The 23,776-nt window shown below is 37.4% G+C and overlaps 1 protein-coding gene across 1 annotated transcript in view; it reads right to left on the reverse strand.

Moving 5' to 3' along the window:
* Nucleotides 1–23,776, reverse strand: part of Rab8 (RAS oncogene family member Rab8) — a 32,344-nt gene that overhangs the window by 6,903 nt on the left and 1,665 nt on the right. The window contains exons 2-4 of the mRNA XM_071693645.1: nucleotides 22,175–22,355; nucleotides 20,781–20,865; nucleotides 17,548–17,688 (exon numbers count right to left, since the gene is read on the reverse strand). Of these exons, the coding sequence (XP_071549746.1) occupies nucleotides 17,548–17,688; nucleotides 20,781–20,865; nucleotides 22,175–22,355 (407 nt within the window). The remainder of the gene's footprint in view (nucleotides 1–17,547; nucleotides 17,689–20,780; nucleotides 20,866–22,174; nucleotides 22,356–23,776) is intronic.

The following is a 23,776-nucleotide window of genomic DNA, read 5'->3' on the forward strand; positions in this document are numbered from 1 at the left end:
GGCAGTGAGCAGTGGGATGAAGAAGCAAATTTGCTAATGAAAGAGAAAAGACAGGCATTCAGGCAGTACTTACAAGGAAGGAGTGCAAATGATTGGGAGATGTATAAGAGAAAGCAGCAGGAGGTCAAGAAGGTGCAAGGGTTGAAAAAGAGGGCAAATGAAAGTTGGGGTGATAAGAGTATCATTAAACTTTAGGAAAAATAAGAATATGTTTTGGAAGGAGGTAAATAATGTGCAACAAATACATGACATTCACTCCTTACACCACAAACAGCAACACAATGGCCAAAGAGAAGCTACATGCCCTTAAAAGAAAAAGAATTTTTTGTTATCCTCTACAAACAGTTCATCCACCATACCTTAAAGTTTACCTCACCTGCTTAATCATCTAATTTATCAAAAGCAAATATAACCACACAAAACAAAGCCTGCCTTATAACCACAGACATTCCACACATGCACAATGAGACAAAGATAATTCCAATACAACCTCACCTCAATATGTTTGACACTAGTTCTCTGCAGCAGAACTAGACCCTTCCCATCCAAACCACTCAGTAACCATCCCCAAATATGGAGTAAAAATAAATTTCAACCCAATTCACGGTTCAACAACCTACACTCACCAATCCTCCCTCCCATATCAAATCCCTCAGTGTTCTCAACAAGCAGTTCATCCCCTCCACCCTAAACAATGTTTCACATGTCAAAAACAAATAAAAAAAAAGATGCAAAACCACACAGAACAGAGTATTCAAACAATCGCTGAGTGCATAGCAACCCCAAACATTCAGCACTAGCACAATGAAAATATAATTATCTAATAAAACCTCACAAAACCATGCTTAGCACTCATTTCTTTGCAACACTGCTATAACCTTCTTATCCAAATCAATCTATAGCCTACCACTAAATCCTAAGCAGAAATAAAAAGTTTTGCCTGCCACACTTCAACACATATACTCAAGTATCAGAGATAACATTTCCCCCCAAAAAACAGGACGTTTATGAAATATACACAATGAAATGACCTGAGAAGCACTAAAACTACTAACCCAAACTTGGTCTTAATCACAGCCTCAATAAACCTGCAACCATCCGTCACTAAACTCCCCAGGAATATTCAAGTTATTCTTTTTCATTGGAATTCTGCACATCATCCATCTCTCCAGCACTGCAAATATTGAGTCAACATATCTTGAGACTCTTCAAGCCCAGGATTCACTGAGTACTTACTCAACTATCCTCTGCTCGCCTGACAAAGAGATATACACAACATAAACACACTTTCAGACCTACAAACCTACTCGGTGGACCTGGCCAGCTTCCTGAACAGAGCAGGAGCCCCACAGAAAGGGAACCTGGGGCAGGAAAATAGGGGAAGGTAGGGTATAATACAGGGGAGTCTGCATCTTACAAACCTTCACTTTATGAACGTTCACGACAAGGAAAGTCAGTATCTATGATTATGAAGCTTCATTACAAGAAAGTCAATATCTATGAACCTTTGCCTTATCATAATGAATGATACTTTGCAAAAAGGGAATGTCATCAATAAGGAAACAAAGAAGAACTTCATTCTCTCACAATCATGAGCATTGAAGCCACTGTACATAAGAATCGTACAAAATCACAGGAGCTTAATATCAATACTATTAAAGGAGATTAACAGCAGTCTTGATATTGTACATGCTGCTCATCGCTGTATAGTACCCCTTTGATTTACAAAGGGAATACATTCCAAGAAAACAGAACACTGATAAAATTTGTGGCAGCATAGCAGACACAAAACCCAAGAGGACATATTGCTTGCTACGTTACTGCTAACCATAAACTGGAATTACTACACAGCACAATAAAAGATTTAAACCAATTATCATCTTACTCAAACCGGGCAAAAATCACAACAACAGTTATGAAGGGCAACAGCTAAACATCTTATTGTTTGCATCGTTTGTTTATTAACAAACGTGTAAACAACAACTTTACACAAAGACCATCATAAAAATGGCAACATAATCAAAATCATACCATCAGGCAAGTAACCACCAAAATCATTCATCATTAACATATATCAATTTATTGCATATACATTAAAACAAAGTTTAAAACAGCTCTTCAACCAAAAAACCTACAAACATCAACCAGAAAACACATAAATTCTAAAATAATACCACAATACATCAAGATCAACACAGGAACAGAACCTACAAAAAATACAGCATGAATCAAATGAGCTGAGCCTACAAAATAGATAAATGCAAAATAAGACATAATTAAGACGACAGATTAAACCTAATCATCTGTTATGAGAATTCCAAAGTCAGTAGCCTAATCATGAAAAACATAATTCAGAACAATAACCCACTAAAAAAAATACAATTTATGAATTCAAATGCCCAGCAGATAGCTGTACACCAAAAAATAACGTAATTCATATTTGCACAACATTCAGCTCACTTATGAGAGTAGGAGCCCATGAATCACAAGAAGAATCACAGCATAACTTTACCCTCACTTGACAAATAATGATAGATACACAAGGATACTGACACAATGCAATGATATGCAAAATATAACTGCATTAGGGATAAAAACCCAGTCATTATTGTTCAAAACACTAGAATATAAGTGACTTTAAAACTTTATGACAACAACCTTCCACAACGCAACTAAACAGATGACGTCATCCAAACATAACGCCTCACCTGATTCTCATGCCGCAGCCAATTATTTCAACATGTTCCTCAAACTTAATCTACACCCCTCCACCCAATGTTTAAAAAACTTTGTCATCACCTTATTAGTCATTTTGTTTTAGGGTTTCAAGACAAAAGACTCCAGACTGTTAAAGTTCCATAATGAGTTTACAAGTTTATTTATTTCACTTAATGATGTCCAATGTTTGCATGAAACTCTCAGTTATCACAACGTTCTGCACTGAAAGTCAAAAATAAATCCTGATTATCTGATGTAGAATCTTCCTAGTATCGTCAAGTGCACCACAAAACACAGAAAAAACTATAAAAACGGTAAATAAACAATGAAATGCAGCGGTCTCTAACAAAAAATGTCAAGACATATAAAGTATACACATTTTTTCATACTTGTTTGCCATTTCCCACATCAAAGAGGTTGTGCCAAGAACAGATGAAATAGGGCCACATTTGCTCACATCCATTCCCTAGCTCTCATGTGTAAGGCACCAAAACCACAGCCCCCTATCCACAACCAGGCCACAGAAACCTTTACGAGATTCCTACCTGCTACTTCGTATGCCTGGTTCTGTCCAATGACAGCATATCACCCAATGTATGCCACACTGCTCCAATGCATTCTATCCTGTGCACACCTTTATGTACATACAATTATGTACTATCAAACTATTATACAACACCGGATCCTTTCAGGAAAGAGTCATGGGGGTATAACCCCAGGACCCCATATCCAGAAGCTCCTCCAGCTTCAAGGATTCACCACACTCAGAAGCAAGTACAGGAAGAACCCCTTTAAAGCAAGAAGTTCTTTGAGAGGACTGCACTTTGGTTCATCAACTGACACAGATATAGCCACACTAAAGCAAACTTTCACTCACTGTATTCTCAAGTAGACAAAGTCCAATCATTATATCTTTCATTCTAATTTTTTTTTCATTCATCCTCGTTTGCCATTCCCCGCATTAGCAAAGAAGTACAGAGAACAGAGAAAAGGCCTCATTCATCCACATCCCTTATCCACAAGCACCTTTCACCCTCCTGCATTTTCAGGTTCCAACTACTCAAAATATCTTTCAATCCATACTTCCATCTCCAGTTTGGCCTACCCTTTTTCCTTTTCCCCTCCAACTCTGACACATATATCCTCCCCTCCATCTCTGACACATATATCCTATTTGTCAACCACTCCTCATTCATTCTCTTCGTATGTCCTTACCATTTCAGCATACCCTCTTCAGCTCTCTCTTTACATCTCACCTCTCTCTCTTACTCTTTTATTACCCATTCGATCAAATGACCTCAGACCTCATATTGTCCTCAAACATTTCTTTCCAACACATCCACCCTTCTCTGCATATTCTCATCTACAGCTCATGCTTTGCATTCAGACAACAATGCTGGAACGACTATACTTTCAAACATTCTGATTTTTGTCCTCCCAGATAACAACCTCACCTACCCTATGAATCACGTTCTCTTCCATGGTTCCACTTGCTGTCTACTCCCAGGTATATAAAACACTCCACTTCCTCCAAATTTTCTCCATTCAAACTCACATCCTAACTTCTCTCTCTCTGCCCTGCTAAACCTAATAACCTTGCTTTTACTCGCATTTAATCTTAACTTCCTTCCTTCACAAACTCTCCTAAACTCAGATACCAACTTCAGCAGTTTCTTATATGAATCTGCCACCAGAACTGTGTCATCAGCAAGGAATTTACTCACTTTCCCAGACCCCTTACCCGCTACAGAGTGCATATTAGCCCCTGTCTCCAAGCCTATTGTATTTACCTTCATCATCATCCCATCCATACAGAAGAAACAGTACTAGCTTCAATGCTATCAATACCAACATTATCAGTCATATAATGTGAAATACAGAAGTACAGTCATATGTTCCCATATGACATCCGAGTTAGTAAAATGACGTAAACAAAATACATCTAAACAAGTTTAAGGACTTGGATATAACTAACAAATGAGCAGACGAAAACCTAATGTAATTCACTGACAATATATTTGCATAAATAGATGACATAACAAATGGCAATATAACGGTGAAACCCAACAAGGGCCCAACAGAGAAAAGGAGTTTGAATGTGAAGATGTAGATGAGTTATCACAGATAAGAAACTGGAATTCAAAGATCATACTGAAAACCATTTATCATGGAGCAGAATAATGAGAATGATGAAAGATGCAAGCCATGTAATAAGCATTCAAATAATGAGGACTTTACGAAAAAGAAAAGGTGATGAATAAATGTTCATTGCATTCATCAGAAGCAAATTTGAATACTGCTGTGCTATCTGGTTACTGACCAAATAAGCATGAAAGAGTTTGAAACACTTTAAAATTAAATCTGAGGGCATGGAACACAAGTACCATGAAAGATTACAAAAAACAGAACTATTAAGCTCAGAAAGATGAAAATATATACGATAATTCATAAACGGTCGCAAACAAACAACAAGCCTCATATATTGGGAATAACATAGTAAAAGGATGTGGATATATTCCCATGAATATCCCTCAAGAGAATAACACCCACACATCTGAATGTCATATTCCAAAAGAAGGAACAGAGGAATGAGCCAAATTAGGATTTTTCCTTTACAGCTCAGTCATGTGATCATGACATTACCTTGCTAAGGTGGGAACTGGAAAACAGATATGAAAAATATGTGCATTAAACATGACACCTTGAGAATGGATGCGAGTGAATGCAGCCTTTCTTCATCTGTTCCTGAAGCTTCCTTGCTAATGTGGGAAACGGCAATCAAGTATGAAAAAATAAAAGCAAATAAAAAGTCACAAAACAAAGATATATGGCAGCCCAGTAAAAATAATAGTGAGACCCTTCAAAATTTCATCCAATGACATTAAAAATCTAAGTGGCGTGAGCCTTGAAACATTCATAGGAAAACTTAACGTGTGGCTATAGGAAATGCTAGGTCAAACCAGAAGAGACAACTATAAAATAACGTGCAGGTACAGATAATAAAAGTACTGTGAATCAAACAATATGCAATAAGTGCTACAGGCAAGCCCTACTTCAACTAAAATCTCATCATAACTACTTGCACATAGATACTCACACACTTCAGATGTCTATTTTGCTTGGCACATCACTGATATTCTATCACCTACTTGAGATGTCTATTTTCCTTGGCACATCATTGATATTCCATCATATTATATGTTGAAGATAGGCCTACTAAACTAAGCAACACCCAAATTTCAATACTTTTACAAATGTTAGGACCAACGCTATCACTGAAAACTATCAGTACAAAAATCTGCAAGGACAAAATCTTTAATGCGGATAGTACCTCAGTGACTATCTCGCTATGGCCATCCTTGAGGGAGATCCCAAAGGGAATGGGTTTCAGAGATACATAAAGATAGAAAGATACCTCAGTGAGTATTTAAACTAAATGTCAGTTCAAGAAAATTCATAAAATGAAAAACTTAGCAACTAATGACTTGGAAGATGCTCACAATGCATGGTGAATACAGAAAGTTTTGGCATAAATGACTATTAAAGTGTAGTGGAGATTTCATAAGAACAGTGCGTACAGGAATATTTTTTTTTCTTTTTTTTTTTGCTTTGTCGCTGTCTCCCGCATTTGCGAGGTAGCGCAAGGAAACAGACGAAAGAAATGACCCAACCCACCCCCATACACATGTATATACATACGTACACACACGCAAATATACATACCTACACAGCTTTCCATGGTTTACCCCAGACGCTTCACATGCCCTGATTCAATCCACTGACAGCACGTCAACCCCGGTATACCACATCGATCCAATTCACTCTATTCCTTGCCCTCCTTTCACCCTCCTGCATGTTCAGGCCCCGATCACTCAAAATCTTTTTCACTCCATCTTTCCACCTCCAATTTGGTCTCCCACTTCTCCTCATTCCCTCCACCTCCGACACATATATCCTCTTGGTCAATCTTTCCTCACTCATTCTCTCCATGTGCCCAAACCATTTCAAAACACCCTCTTCTGCTCTCTCAACCACGCTCTTTTTATTTCCACACATCTCTCTTACCCTTACGTTACTTACTTGATCAAACCACCTCACACCACACATTGTCCTCAAACATCTCATTTCCAGCACATCCATCCTCCTGCACACAACTCTATCCATAGCCCACGCCTCGCAACCATACAACATTGTTGGAACCACTATTCCTTCAAACATACCCATTTTTGCTTTCCCAGATAATGTTCTCGACTCCCACACATTCTTCAAGGCTCCCAGAATTTTCGCCCCCTCCCCCACCCTATGATCCACTTCCGCTTCCATGGTTCCATCCGCTGCCAGATCCACTCCCAGATATCTAAAACACTTTACTTCCTCCAGTTTTTCTCCATTCAAACTTACCTCCCAATTGACTTGACTCTCAACCCTACTGTACCTAATAACCTTGCTCTTATTCACATTTACTCTTAACTTTCTTCTTTCACACACTTTACCAAACTCAGTCACCAGCTTCTGCAGTTTCTCACATGAATCAGCCACCAGCGTTGTATCATCAGCGAACAACAACTGACTCACTTCCCAAGCTCTCTCATCCCAACAGACTTCATACTTGCCCCTCTTTCCAAAACTCTTGCATTCACCTCCCTAACAACCCCATCCATAAACAAATTAAACAACCATGGAGACATCACACACCCCTGCCGCAAACCTACATTCACTGAGAACCAATCACTTTCCTCTCTTCCTACACGTACACATGCCTTACATCCTCGATAAAAACTTTTCACTGCTTCTAACAACTTGCCTCCCACACCATATATTCTTAATACCTTCCACAGAGCATCTCTATCAACTCTATCATATGCCTTCTCCAGATCCATAAATGCTACATACAAATCCATTTACATGAATATAAGAATGATTTTTTGACAAGGCTGAAGTTGGTAACCAGACAAGAATGTAATAAATCAACTTCATTTTTCATTAAATTCAAGAAACATACACTGAGAAAGAGCTAAAATGGGAATGTGGAGTCTATGTAGAAAGTGGAAAATGGGGATGTAGCTACAAAAAGAAAATCCATTTTCATGGGACAGTCAATACAAAAACGCCAAGCACATGCCAATGTTCAAATGCGATGTGCATTTAAAGTTAAACGCAATGTGCATTAATATAAAAGTGAATAAAAAAATCATAAAGAAAAACTGCTGTATCTACAGGCACTAAAGGCTAACAAGTAACAATGGAGTTAACCAGTTATGGAGATTCCTTTACCAGGGTCATCCCCTTTGAGGGAGTTCCCAGTGGGAATGGGCATCAAAGACAGATAGATTGCTAGATATATAAAGGGTTCAGATTCAGAAATACAACAATAATCAAAAGAACAAAATCACAAAACGTACATATGATCACAACACTAAGTAACGAAAACAAAAGGAAGTAGCAGGAACTGGTGATCTTCCAATACATTATAACAAAATAAGCCTACAACCAGGTTTAACCTGAAAATGATGTGAATGTTACTAATGAATTTGTACAAGAGGATAGGTCTTTCCACAGGGGGTTTTAATATACAGAGATGTAGAGTAATAGGATGTTTGTGAAGGATTTTACAAGGACCACTCTACAAGATAACTTAAGTCAATATAAATGAACAGATAACGGAGATTAAGAAGCAGTCAAATCACTTTGCTCAGTGGAATAAGAAACAACTGAGGTGTGGTATGGATGGCTGCAAGTGAAATCAAGGTGAATAAGAGACTTACAACAATGGAGGGAGAAATTTCACATTATGAAAATGTGACATCTGTCTATGAAAGTAAGTAATGAATCAATTCATGACTATCTCAGAATGGCAACTGTAAAAAGATTCCCAAATTCTACATAATGTCTTTAACCTACCTTGTAAATTAGAAGAATCACTTCCTTTTGTATAAGTGTACACAAGTCTTTAATAAAGTGTGTATTCAATCCAAGATAAAGCCTTTTGCTGTGGCAGTCCTAATTTCCAAGGTACATCCAAAAGGGATATTTTCAAATATTCTAAAAAAATCTCCACACGTTTGCTACTACAATTTATTAGAATGTATCTTTCCCAAAAATGACATATGACTCGACCAAGCAAGTAATGTTTACTTCTGCTATGTAACTTTTAACTTAATCTGCTCCACTGCCAAGCGTGTAAGTTACTCCAGGAGTACTCTCAGGAAAAAGTATTGAGATGTTTGGCACTATTGGAAGTGTTTTTCTCACAAACAATAAGAGTAATAAGTGTTTTCCTCACTAACATTAATCATCTTGTAAGAGTGTCCCAGCTTCAAAAATTAGAATACAGCATAATGGTGCAAGTCCTGCACAGGCCTCCTCGACATCCCCACAAAAAATGACCTGTATAAAGAAACAATTTATGCTGTAGCATCTGGTAACAATGCACAGGATGCTTCAACAGGCATTAATGGCAGCATATTTCAACTCATGATAAGCATGGCCAAATAAAAAATTCTAATCTATTTCTACCAGCAACAATGAGCAGAAAAAAATACCAGTACATTTACAAACTGGCCACAACAAAAGGATTCACAGAAATGAAGTTCAAGATAGCATAAAAAAAAAATGTAATTCAAGGAAGTATTTACATACAATGACATGTTCAAATAAAAATGTATATAAGAACAATGAGCAATAAATTATAATATTCAGTAATGGAAGCAATAGCTGAGTGGTTTAAGATACAAATTTAATGAATACGGAAGGAGTAAATGTCAGAAGTATGTGCTTACATATAGATGGGAATGAGGCCATCAATTGGATGCAAGATATCAGCTACTAAAGATCTGAATAAACCGAACAAAGATCCCCACCTCTATGCAAGACATTACCTACAGAAGAATGATGCATAAATATATTGAACTTAATGTTTGATTTTCATTTCCATTCCTTATTTCAATACACCATGAGATTTTACAAATTCACGCATGAAATTCTTTTTGAAAGGTATCACCGTAGAGAGACAGCCACAAAAGAGACCTGAGTTTAATCCCAATTTGAAGCATTGTTTGTAGTGATATTTACAGATGCAGTTCTCCTATTGAGTGAAAATCCTAAACTACTCTAACACTTCTTACCTGGAAGAAGTAATAATATGACAGTTTTTGAGAGCATAAAGGATACTTAACCTTAACAAACATATGAGATATGTACAATCTTTCGTTATTTACCAATCATGCATCTTGAATTGTGTTAACTAATCCTAGTTCAAGAAAGCAAAGGAAGCGTGAGAACACAAAAAGTCTGAAAAGTAAAAACCAAATCTCAAAATCAGCATGTCCAAAATGAACGTAATGTTACATACATTCTAATGTACTTGATTGTAACCTTTAAGGGTAAAGAAGCCCATTTCTTGCACAACTGAGAATTTGCTACAAGTTTATGCTATCTCCCCATGATAAAACATTCTACGCACAACTACGCTGTACACTTAAACTACATGTGTAACATCTCTAAAAGGTAACTGAGATATGGTCTATTACTTTCACAACTTGCATGCTCTACAAAACAAAAACATTACCTTCTATAGAGCCAGTGAAACAATATACCAGACAGGTAAAACAAAAAAGAGAGAGAAGTGAGTTACAGTATGTATCTTAGTAATAATCACAAACAACAACAACAATGATAATAGTAATATAATAATAATAATAATAATAATAATAATAATAATAATAATAATAATAATAATAATAACAACAATAATAATAATAATAATAATAATAATAATAATAATAATAATAATAATAATAATGATAATAATAATAATATAAACTGTACAAAGACCATGCAGATCCATTCTGCCCTTGGAGAATGAAGCCATCTGTTTCATGTTACAATGAATGCATCTTCTGTACTAAAAATCATTCCTAAAGCATTTTTCAAATGCCTGAGAGATGGATAAAGACACAGATGGGCAACTCCACTGCATCCATCAGGCCTTACAAGTGAAAATTTAATGATCACTGGAATATTCATGGAAAATAAAGAACTATAATAGTTAGTGAGAATAACAATAATAATAATAATAATGATAATAATAATAATAATAATAATAATAATAATAATAATAATAACTATAATAATAAGAGAGATGTGTGGAAATAAAAAGAGCGTGGTTGAGAGAGCAGAAGAGGGTGTTTTGAAATGGTTTGGGCACATGGAGAGAATGAGTGAGGAAAGATTGACCAAGAGGATATCTGTGTCGGAGGTGGAGGGAATGAGGAGAAGAGGGAGACCAAATTGGAGGTGGAAAGATGGAGTGAAAAAGATTTTGAGTGATCGGGGCCTGAACATGCAGGAGGGTGAAAGGCGGGCAAGGAATAGAGTGAATTGGATCGATGTGGTATACCGGGGTTGACGTGCTGTCAGTAGATTGAATCAGGGCATGTGAAGCGTCTGGGGTAAACCATGGAAAGTTGTGTGGGGCCTGGATGGGGAAAGGGAGCTGTGGTTTCGGGCATTATTGCATGACAGCTAGAGACTGAGTGTGAACGAATGGGGCCTTTGTTGTCTTTTCCTAGCACTACCTCGCACACATGAGGGGGGAGGGGGATGGTATTCCATGTGGGGCGAGGTGGCAATGGGAATGAATAAAGGCAGACAGTGTGAATTGTGTGCATGGGTATATATGCATGTGTCTGTGTGTGTACATATGTGTACATTGAGATGTATAGGTATGTATATTCGCGTGTGTGGACGTGTATGTATATACATGTGTATGGGGGTGGGTTGGGCCATTTCTTTCGTCTGTTTCCTTGCGCTACCTCGCAAACGCGGGAGACAGCGACAAAGCAAAATTAATAAATATAAATATAATAATAATAATAATAATAATAATAATAATAATAATAATAAGAATAATAACAATAATAATAACAACAATAATAATAATGATACTACAGTTATTCTAAATGTATTAACTACAATACAATAAAATCACATTTAAAACAAATTTATTCTCTGTTGCATCTCTTGCTGCAACTGTAATCCACAACTTTGCAAGAAAATGAAACCACTGTAAGAAATCAATCAAATAAATCAAAGACACACACCTTGCATGCTAGGTGAGCTTTCAAGAGCTAGAGAATACCTAAAAGAACAGAAAATTTTTTCATACAATATGATGTTTAATGTGAAAGCAACATATATGGCAAAATGCCATATCCACAATTTCGTCAGCTCTTAGATTCCAAAGAACTTATTCCATTATCGGATAACTGCAAGATAAAGTCTGGCAACGGTTACTTTCTGTACATTCAAATGATCTCCTCATTGCTCTTGACAGGTAAATCTGTGATGATTATGTAAATGAAAATGATGTCGCATAATTTGAAAAAGCTACGGTAAAACTTTCAATATTGTAGAGGGAACATAAGTGCCAATGTGAAATAGAGAGTCTTTTATCAAATGAAGCCAAAATGTTGGAATGAAATAAAGAGAAGCCTGGTGCTTAAGAAAATAGCACATAAGAAACTTTTAATCAGACCAGTTACAAACACGAAAGAGTAACTCGTGCAAATTTGCAGAAAAAACTAAGAACTTATATATCAAAGTAAACATCAGCACAAAGTGTATATTACTGAAAAAAGCAAAAGAACCTCTAAAGAATTTTGAAGTTATGTTAAAAGCAAGAGAATCATTGCCCAGGCTAAAGATCCATTAATCACAGAAAACAGTGACTTGGTTCAGGAGAACGAACCCATGGCAGAGATCTTAAATTATTTCTTTTTCCTGCATTTACATTTGTGAGTGAAGACACAACTGTCCCGAATCCAGTTCCTCTGCTAAGAGAAGAAAATATTCTGCAATACACTGACATAAAGGTTAAAGGTATGATCTTTTTTATATTTGATTACCGTTTCCTGCATTAGTGAGGTAGCGCCAGGAACAAAGAAAGGCAACATCCACTCACATTCATTCTTTGGCTGAAATGTGTAATGAACAGAAACCACAGCTCCCTATCCACAAACAGGCCCCACAGACCTTTCCATGGTTTACCCCAGACTCTTCACATGCTCTGGTTTACTCCACCGAAAGCACATCAACCCCACAGTAACACATAATTCCAATTCAACCTAACTCATGCACGCCTTTCACCCTCCTACATGTTCTGGTCCTGCTCGCTCAAAATCTTTCTCTCTCCATCCTTCCATCTCCAGTTTGGCTTCCCCGTTCTCCTTGTTCCCTCCACTTCTAACACACAAATCCACTTTGTTCATCTTTTCTCAATCATTCTCTCCATATGTCCAAACCATTTTAGCACAACCTCCTCTGCTCTCTCAACCACACTAAATGGAATAAAAGTAAATAAAAAACAGCAGATCACAGTAAATCTTATCTGAGGATAATGAAAAGGCAAAAAATGTGATAGTTATGCCCTTAACTTCTCTTTTCAGTAAGTTACTTGTTACAGGGAAGGTACCAGATTAGAAGTTTGCCAATGTAACACGGATATTCTAAAAAGGATACAAGTCCCTGGTGGCAAATTTTCATCCAAATAGCTTCACGTCTGTACTTGGTAAACTTATGAAAACAATCATCTGGCACAAAACTGTAAGCTATTCACTGGAACACTACTTAACAAAAAATTATCAGCATGGTCTTCTATCATATTACTCATGTCTGAATAATTTGCTTGATTTCTTTAATATAATCGACATGCATGATGAGAGTAGCCGATATCTATTTAGATTTTCAAAAAGCTTTCATTAAAGTTTTGCATCAAATGTTACTTACAAAAAAGTAAATTTACATGTAACAGATGTGGTTGTACTTCAGTGATTCGAAAGCTGGTTAACCAGCAGCAAAGAGTAGTGACAAATGGTCAAGCCTGAGACTGGTTATATGCACTACAGATATCAATTTTGTCATTGGTTCTCTTTCTCACGTGTATTAATGTATGCATTGTAGGATGTCAAAATGTGCAACGGATGCTAAGCTAGGAAATAAATTCACAACAGAAACTGAATGTCTGCAGCTCCAAACTTGCATACACAAACTGATGGATTGGGCTCACAGGCAGCGAATAAAATTTGATAACTATAATTTCAAAGTTTTTACATATTCATACCAAAAATGAAAAGGCATGCTACAACATAAACTGTTGGCCTACAAAATGTAAATGAGGCAAAAGACTTAAGTGCTATAATCTCCAGAGACATGAAGCTAAGTAAACAGTAAAAGGCGATAAAAAAAATCAGAGTCATAGAGTGGGCTCTATCTAAATCTAGGGAAATTATCCTCACTCTAAAATTCATTGGTATATCCCTTAACCTGAATACTGTCTTTAGCTTTCTTGAAAAAAAAGAAAGAGCAGAGACAGAATGGAGAGAGTATGGCAGCAAATTATTAAGATGATTCCCAAACTGAGAAACAAATCTTATGACAGCTGGCTCAACAACTTAAGTCTATTTAGCTTAGAAAAGAGGGTTAAGAGATGATCTAATACAGGTATTCAGAATCATCAAAGGCTTTGATAATTTCAATCTAACAAACTACTTAAAAGCTAGATTCATCTGATCTGAGTATGGGTAATGGATACAAACTCATACGCAAATACTTTACCTCAATAAAGGCGAAATACTTCTTCAACAGAGTTGTCAATATTTGGGATGATATACCATAAAGGGTGGTTGAAAGCAGTACCATAGAAACAATTAAGAAGAGACCTGATAAATATTCACTGTAAGTCTCTGACTGATATAATCTGCACCTCCCCTTAGTTTCATGAAAAGTTTACAGACTATCAATCATTCTCTTTGAATTATTTGTATGCCCTTTTACCACAGTAAAGTGAGAGATTCTCTTCTCTTCCATTACATATTCTCTTCTCTTCCATTACCAAAAACAGTCTCAAAAGGACCCACAGGTCTGTTAATATTTGAATTCCTTCGTGTAGCTGCTTGCATAAGACAACAAATGCTTCAAAGGCAAAGTAACAAATGGTAATGTAGTAAATGTCAGTAAATTCTTTATCTATCTATCTAAGTCAAAAAAGAAGTGGAAGAATATGGACCGTACCCTGATGTGAGGTTCAGTTTAATACGAAGTGCTGTTGGAATCTCTGAAAATTGACCAATAAATCAAGAGTACAACTGTCTATATACCATACAACATAGCCAAGCCAATTCCTATTTCTATTCAAATTCCCTGCCAATAATGCTACATGTTAATTCTGTTTCTGCCAACATCTAAACTCATCACTACATAATGCATTCTATGGTGAAGACAACTGCTAACAAAATGTATTTTCAAATCTTAAGCAACATATCATCGGCCCAGAAAAAGTCTCTCTCCTCATCTTTTATGTTTGAAGGTGTCAGGGGAGTGTCAAAGGCTCTGGTTATGTCAAATGCCACTAGCACTGAGAGGGACATAGGTTGTGCTGGGCTAAAGCTATTTTTTTTCTTTTTTGTTAGCTGAGACAGCATGGGCAGCTGAGGCCCTAATCAAGGCCATCCCATTAAAGCTATACAAACCCTAGCCTGAGCCAGGTACCCATTTAATTGACCAATCCCTAGGGGTGGATGAACAGTTGGGTAGACTGTGGATCAACAGCTCCAACCAGGATTCGAACCCATGCACTCAATCCTGGGCAGCCCGTGAATGCATCACGGTCAGGAATGCTAACTGCTACACCACAGTTGGCTCTGTTGTGCGAAGTCAGTGTGCAGTGTTGAAGTGGAGTGTTTACGTCTGAGGCCACGCTGTGTGGGTGACTGGGACATTTTATAACCACAAACTCTCAATATCTACAATGAAACAAAGATCCTCTCAATACAATCACACCTCAACATGCTCAGCACTCAATTCTATGAAACAGCAATGTACCCCTCATACCCAAACCACTCAATAACTACACGCCAGCTCCCAAGTAGAACTAAAAAGCTTACCCCATTGCCTTAACCTTCAACTACTTCTATTTACAAATCCACCAATCTCAATAAATATAACGCTGACAAAACACACACACACTGAAATAACCCATCAAGCACTAAACAAACATCCTCCCAACTCAGTCTTAAAAGTCCACTCCCCAAACATTACTCACCTCCACAACACTACAAACACTGTTTCAACATATCCTAAAACCCTAATGCTATGATATAACTTCCATAACAAAGATACAATTGCTTTCAACTCATTGCCCTGAACTCTCCACAGAGACACACAAAACGTCGCAACACTTCGTGACCTATGGCCCGAACCAGTGAATATGGTCAGCTTCCAGAGTGCTGCAGGAGCCTTATAAAGATAGATGGAACTCCTGGGGCAGGAAGCTAGTAATTTTTTGCCTGCCTATGGCTACATCACCAGTGAAAGTCACCTCCAGCAGGTTGTATCATCATCAGATGACAACAAAAAAAACAGTCTGGTTTAAGAGCTCCTGGAATAACACCAGGACTCTTTCAAGAAAAAGGACCTGGCAATTACACATATAACATAGAGTACAATTATCGAATATAACATAATATAAATCTTATTCATACTGATGGCCATTTCCCGCATTAGTGAGGTAGTGCCACGAACAGACGAAAATAGGCTGCATTCTCTCACATCCATTCTCTAGCTGTCATGTATATTGCGCCAAAACCAAAGCTCTCTATTTACAACCTGGACCTAAAAACCTTTCCATGGTATCCCCCCGCTGCTTCCCAAACCTTGATTCAGTCCACTGACAGCATGCTAACCCCTGTATACCACACTGTTCCAATTCCCTCTATCCCATGCACACCCTTCACCCTCCTGCAAATTCAGGCCCCAATCACTCAAAATCTTTTTTATTTCATCGTTCCATCTCCAATTTGGTCTCCCTCTTCTTGTTCCCTCCACTTCTGACACATACATGCTCTTTATCAACCCCTCTTCACTCATTATCTTCATGTCCAAACCATTTCTGCACACCCTCTTCACCCTTCTCAACCAAACTTTTTTCTATTATCACACCTCTCTCTTACCCTTTCATATTTATGCAATCAAAGCACCTCACACCTCATATTGTCCTCAAACTTATAAAGAATATATAAAGGTGTTACCAGAACCTCCTCTGAGTAGTTATCTCAAGAGTTTGAACTCAACTCTAGCTATGTGTCATCGTCAATGGACGGAAAGAAGTAGAGTCTCATTGAAGACCACCTCACTCCAAGGAAGTCCAACATCTCCATGCACCTGCATGAAATGCAGCCATGGAGCTGCAAGAGCCCCACAAAAGGGGTATTGTGGTTGTCTAATGAAATTAATACCCCACCTTACCCTTCTATTAGGCTCTGGCTACACTCTGGAAGCCATAAACATCAACTGAGAGGGATCATATATCACACAAACTGTGGTGGTGATGTATGTCTTTATGGGGTTAGAGGAGAAAAATTTAGAAGGAAGTGTCTAGTGCCTTCATTATGAAAGGTGCATCTTGGACTGGACGTAAGGGGTCTTGTGACATGATGAATCTGGGCTTGTAATGTTCGAAAGATGGGTGGTGTTCACAACACCAAAGAAAGAGCCAAACTTGTACATTCAAAAAGAATGTAGTTTCACATGGGTACAGTGGAATTGAAGACTGGATTGCGAAGGTGGTTATTTACTGTTTGTAAAGGTTTTTCAATTTCCTACACTAGAGTGCACCTTCTAAACAAAAATAAAGGAATACTTGAAAAATACCAATTGGTAAAGCAAACAACTATCTGACAACAGCACATTTTTCCATACCAACATGCTGCCGTGCATACTTTCAAAAGAATTTATGATCCATTTATTAACCTCAACAGAAAATAATACACTCACCAATTTCTTTTCCATTTTTGCCTTAATATCTCGGGCAAGGGTAAAGAATGCTTCTTCAACATTAATGGACGCTTTAGCTGATGTTTCCATAAACTTAATGCCATACTCTATGGCCAGCTGCTCACCTCTTTCTCGAGAGACCTGTAAATCAATTGTCACGATTTAATACATTAACATTTACATATCTCAAATGGAATACATACTGTACATCTAGAGCAAACTAAAACAAGCTAAATCTTACAAATGGTTTCTTCCTTCATACAAGCACACTTTTTGCTCATCAACAACATAAACTCTTCATCATATGGCTTTAAGCAGTTACAGTGCATTTCTGATGTTTCAACAGTTCAAACCTCCTTCCTGTAAGACAACATAAGCAATATCAACGGCAGCAGCAACATCCTAACCAAGTGCAACAGCAGACCTACACCCTATGCTGTAACTGGCTCCGTGCTGTTTCAGAAGAGAACAAGTACTAAAATGGACTACAAACTGTACCATACAAGATAAGCATACTGTAATGATCTATGTGTTGTGCCATAAGAGACCAACATATTATAATGAGCTACATACAGTACTATGTGAAAGACTAACATACTCTAATGAGCTGTGCCATAAGAAACTAACATACAATGGTTTACATACTACACTATGCGAGACTAACGTACTGTATTGAGCTACATGCTATGCCATAAGAGACCAACATACTATTATAGTTTACATGCTGCACTAAGCGAGAACTTACTATAATGAGCTACATGCTGTGCCATTAGAGACTATTATACCGTACTAAGTTAAGGCATGCTCTGCTATATGAGATCAACATATTGTAATGGGCTACACACTGGATGTAGCACAGCCTCGGACTGCAAGAGTCTCTAAAAAGAAGACTTGGGTAACACCAAGACTCTCATAAAAACTGGTCTTTCGGTAATTATAAATAAATACAAATATTCCTGGGGATGGGGAGAAAGAGTACTTCCCATGAATTCCTTGTAAGTCTCAGGTGGCTAAGAGGACTGGGAGCTAAGGGTTGGACACTCTCACCTTCTTGTATATTAATTTCTAAAAGTTGGAAAAGGAGTCAAGGAAGGAGTGCTCATCCTCCTCAAAGGATCAAGCTGGGATGTTTGAATGTCTGTGAATGAAACTGAGATGAGAAGAAGAGTTGAGGAAAAGAACCTGGATGTTCTTGCTCTGAGCGAAACAGAGTTCAAGGGGAAGGTGGAAGAATGGTAAACATAAAGGTAAAGCCAGGGATTAATAGGAGGCTGAGAGCTAAAGAAGGGGTAGTGCTTCTCCTGAAGAATTCTCGGCATGGTTTTCGATGAAATAACTCGTGTGTCAAATCTGCTTGGCTTCTTTTATGATATAATCAACATACAAGACAAAAGTAAGGCAGACAATGTTATCTATCTAGATTTTCAAAAAGCTTTCACTGAGGTCCCACATGAAAGGTTACTAGTAAAAAGACTTCGAGTGTAATAATCACTGGTGATTTAAAACCAGTGCAAAGCACGGATTCTAATGCATGCCTTCAAATTTAAGTCCAGGGAAACCAGAACTATTCATTGGTTCATCCACATCTTGAATACTGTGATCAGTTTTGGCCACCATTACTAAAAATGAGACAAAGAATGGAGAGAGTACTATGTCAAGCTACCAAGATGATTCCTGGACTGAGAAACAAATCCTATGAGAGCAGATTAAATGACTCTTGAAACTATTTAATTTGGAAAAGAGAAGGTTATGAGGTAATCTACTTGAAACTATCTAGCTTGGAAAAGAAAAAGTTCTGAGGTCATCTAAGCATTTGAAATTATCTAAGGCTTTGATAAACTTGACCTTTCAGGTTATTTAAGACTTAACTCATCTGACTTTATTCGTAATAATATACATAAATTCTTGGGCACGTTTTACCTTGAATGAGGTGAAGTACTTTTTCTTCAACAGGATTGTTAACATATGGAATGATTTGCCAATTAGAGTGAGTGAAAGCAGTCCTATAGATACATTTAAGAATAATGAAAATTCTTTCGTTCCAACTCCAAGACTTGCATTATTTTGTGCCTCCTTAGACACAGTGACAATTTGCAGGTTATCTCTTTGATTTATCTGTATGCATTCTAACTTTTACCACACTAATCTGCAAGTCTCTGATATCTTCCACTATCACAAACAGCCTCAAAAGGACCCAGTGGTGTGTTGTTTGAATTCCTTTGTAATTGCATGAGTAAAAGTGTTAAGGGGAGTGATCCCAAAACTGATGTGAGTAAAAATGAAAGTGGATTACAAGAGGTTGCTGATCATCAGAGCTTATGCACTTGACCATGAGAAGAATGACAAAGAGAGGCAAGTGTTTTAAGAGGAGCTAAGGGAGTGTGTTGGCAGTTTTGATGCAAGGGACTGAGTATTAATGAAGGATGATCTGAATGCAAAAGTGGGTAAAGTGGCAGCAGATGGTATAACTGGGAGGCATGGGGTACCCAGTGCTGTGAACGAAAATGGTGAACAGCTTGGGGAGTTGTGAGCTGAAAAGAGACTGGTGATTGGGAATGCCTGATTTAAAAATAGTGGTGGTGGGGAAAAGGAGACACCACTGGATTATGGATTAATGATAGGTGTGCAACAGAAGGACTCTTGGATTGGGTAGGTTGGGAAAAGAAGAAATAATGTGCATGGAAAGAGGGTGGTGAAAGTGAGTGAGTTTGAAAGAGAGGCTTGCATGAGGAAATTCAAAGAGAGACTGCATGCAGAATATCAAAAAGGTGTGAGGAAACGAAGCTGAGGGAGTGGATTAGGAATGGGAATTATGTAGGGAAGCACTGCTTATGTGTACAAGAGGAGTGTGTGGCATGTGGGAAGAAGACAGCTGAGAGAGGGTAGTGGATGATGCGATGATGAAGTTAAGTTGCTAGTGAAAGAGAAAAGAGAGGTATATGGGCATTATTAGCAGGGAAGGAGAACAACTGATTGGGAGATGCACAAGAGAAAGTGGCATGTCAAGAAGGCGCAGTGGTTGAAAAAGAGGAATACTTTAAAGGCACATTTCCAAATTGTCAGTAAGTTCCAAGACCCAACACACATGTGAAGATCACGAGATGGCATAGTAACCCAAAGGACCAAGTGTGGACAACCATAAAGTTATGAATGATCTCCAAAGCATCTTTCACAGATCAAAAGATGTCATATAGAGAATAATCCATACTCAGACTACAGAAATGAAATCTCACCTGTCTTTTGTCATTCACATCACATTTGTTCCCCAAAATCATCTTCTCTACATCTGCCGAAGCATGTTCTTCTATGTTCCGTATCCTGCAAGCATTAAATTTCTGTAAGTCAAAGAGATGGAAAAACATCTAACATGAAACTACCATACTCTCAAATGAACATAAACATGTCTTCAATGTTTAGGGTGCAAACCATGAAAGAGACGCCAAGCACACTGACTACGAAAACTTACAGAATATATGTATGTATCCCTTTCTTGAAGCACAAATATATCATGAGGGTGCATCAAATCATATGTTAAAACTAGTAATCCTGGCTATAGTAAATATAAATGCAAAGATTCAAATTAAGATCACAGATAATATCATAATTTCTCCATACATAATGAAAAAAACAAAAAGGATTTAAGAAATTAGTTGCAAATTAACAACTTTTACCCCTTCAGTGACAGCCTTTGTCACCAGACAATTTGATGAGGCATAGCATCATCAAAAGTCTATCTAACTTTCCTTGCCTCTGTTTCAATTCCAAGTTAACCTGTTGCAACAACAGTGGCCTGCAAAGGCCACTAAAATCACCCACCACATATAGGGAAACATTTCTGGGTCCTAAGTACCCTGGAAATCATCATGGATGATGCATGTCCCTTAATCTCACAGGGTAATAAATCTTGTAAAGCATACACTGACCCCACTAAGAATTCTGAGCATGTTAGACGATCTAGGTAACAAGAAGAAATACTATACACTGCATATCAGCTATATCATGTTGTGAGGAAAGTCAAGAATACAAAGCGGGTGATGATGTAAGTTACACAGAAAATGACCATAAAGGTGGCAAATATAGGATGCCACGTACATTCCCTCCACCCACACATACAGCCTTTGTTTGGTGATATGAAGTGGTCTGCTTGCTTTTGACGAATGTAATTCCAGTGTAATGGAGGACTTTGGGATAACAAGACAGCCAAGAGGCAGAATATTTTCAAACACATTTCAATGTCAAAGAGGTTACCCATACCATTAGTGAAGCAAGAAGAATTATGAATTTTGCGCTACTGATGAAGTATCTCCGAATTAAAGGTTACAACACTGGCAAGGTACTATTGTTCATGAACTTTGTTTTTTGCATACAACATGGAAGACTAGCCCTCTTTGTCATTTGTTATAAGGGAATTACATGGGTGAGGGGCAAGTAAGTGAACTGCATAACAACATAATAATGAAAAGAATATGGCTATCAAAAAAAATTCTTGTTCTCTTAACTATGCTCTCCATACCAAGACAAGGAAGATCTAATATCTTACATTTTTGACCATACTAGATCTAGTATCTTACATTTTTGACCAAACTAAATCTACTATCTTATATTTTTGACCATACTTCTACCATACCAGTTTTTGATATTATCAAAGCTCTTCTCATTTGTGATGTCATAAACAAGCATGATTCCCATAGCGCCTCGGTAGTATGCAGTGGTGATAGTCCTGAAACGTTCTTGACCTGCTGTATCCCATATCTGAAGTTTGATCTTCTTACCATCCAACTCAATAGTTCGAATCTTGAAATCTATCCCTTAAATGAATAAAAAAAAGGAGGTTCAGGGTGATATCTTAAAGGAAATATAAATCAGGAGAAAACATAATACAAACATACCATGATTTGGTTCTGATATAAAAAATACTCAAATTCTAACATTCACAGACTAATAGTTCATTTACCATCCTGTGCTTCCAGCACAGAAGGTCCCCTGAAAATAATATTCCATATAGCAACATTTTCCAATAGACACGTTCGAGAATTACAGAGCAAATTCCTTAGAATGACACTAAGATCTTGCAATAGAGATATTTTGGAAACAAAAGTCCTGTCTTTTTTAATCTACCATTCCAAAAGCCCCTTCCATCATTAACGAAACAATTACAGATATTAGAAGTCTTTTTGGCTTTTTGGTCATAATATCTTTCATAGTAATGTCAAAGTAAAATAATCCAAGATTCCTGTCCTAAAGTCACTGGGAAAATCGTCAGCAATTATACTCTACCAGCTGATTGTCTCCTTGGAAATACTAAGTTTTCATATGCAAATCTTAATAAACGATAAGGTTTTTCAGTCATAATGTCTTTTACACTGTTATCAAAGAGAGTAAGATGTGACTGAACTGCTGGAGTCAGATTCTGAGGAGCTAACCATAGAGTAACATAAAGCTGGAGGCAGAATAACCCCAAAAAGAGGGAGTTTACAGTTACTGCTACTTAACCCTTCCATAGGTAAATCCTTAACTAGAAGCTTAACGTAACTTAACGTAAGTGTCTCATCTAAATAAGGCTATGGCCCTCATAAATGACTTGGATCATGACTGAGAATGAGCTCTGTGTTCTCTAAAATGCTCGCAGATGCTTCTTGTGCCTGCAAAGATGATTATCGAGAAAGAAAAAAGGCAGGTGAGGTTTTCACTGGTTTTGCTGAAATTCAAGTGTTTCACCTACTTGTGCGTTAGCCCTTCATTTCACCTCATCTTCATAGCCCTTCAAGTTATCAACTAAATATCAATTTTCATGAAAAAAAAATTACATGTAAATCGTATTCTACTCTCACAACAGTAATTCAACACTGCAAAACATATCAATTAACATTCCACATTCCAGATCCCCTTGAACATAATACATTCAACAGTCTACACATCCATGGCCATTAATTCAATATTTGCTAAATTAACATTTCCAAATATTAAGATCTTTGGTAATCATATTGATCAGGGGCAGCATAGAAATAATATATGACCATAAAAATACCCATGTGAATGGACTCCTTACACTCTTTCGAAGGGTGACGATAAAATAATATACTGTAAGTGGTCCTATGATAAAAATAAGATGGTTGTGTTTATGGATACAAAGCTCAGGAAAACTATAAGGTAATCATAAAAGCCGTTGACAATTGTAGTAATCAATGAAAGCTATGAGAACCCCAACCACTTTCCCCCTACCAGCCAA

This window comes from Panulirus ornatus, chromosome 56, assembly GCF_036320965.1.
Source record: "Panulirus ornatus isolate Po-2019 chromosome 56, ASM3632096v1, whole genome shotgun sequence".
NCBI classification, from domain to species: domain Eukaryota; kingdom Metazoa; phylum Arthropoda; class Malacostraca; order Decapoda; family Palinuridae; genus Panulirus; species Panulirus ornatus.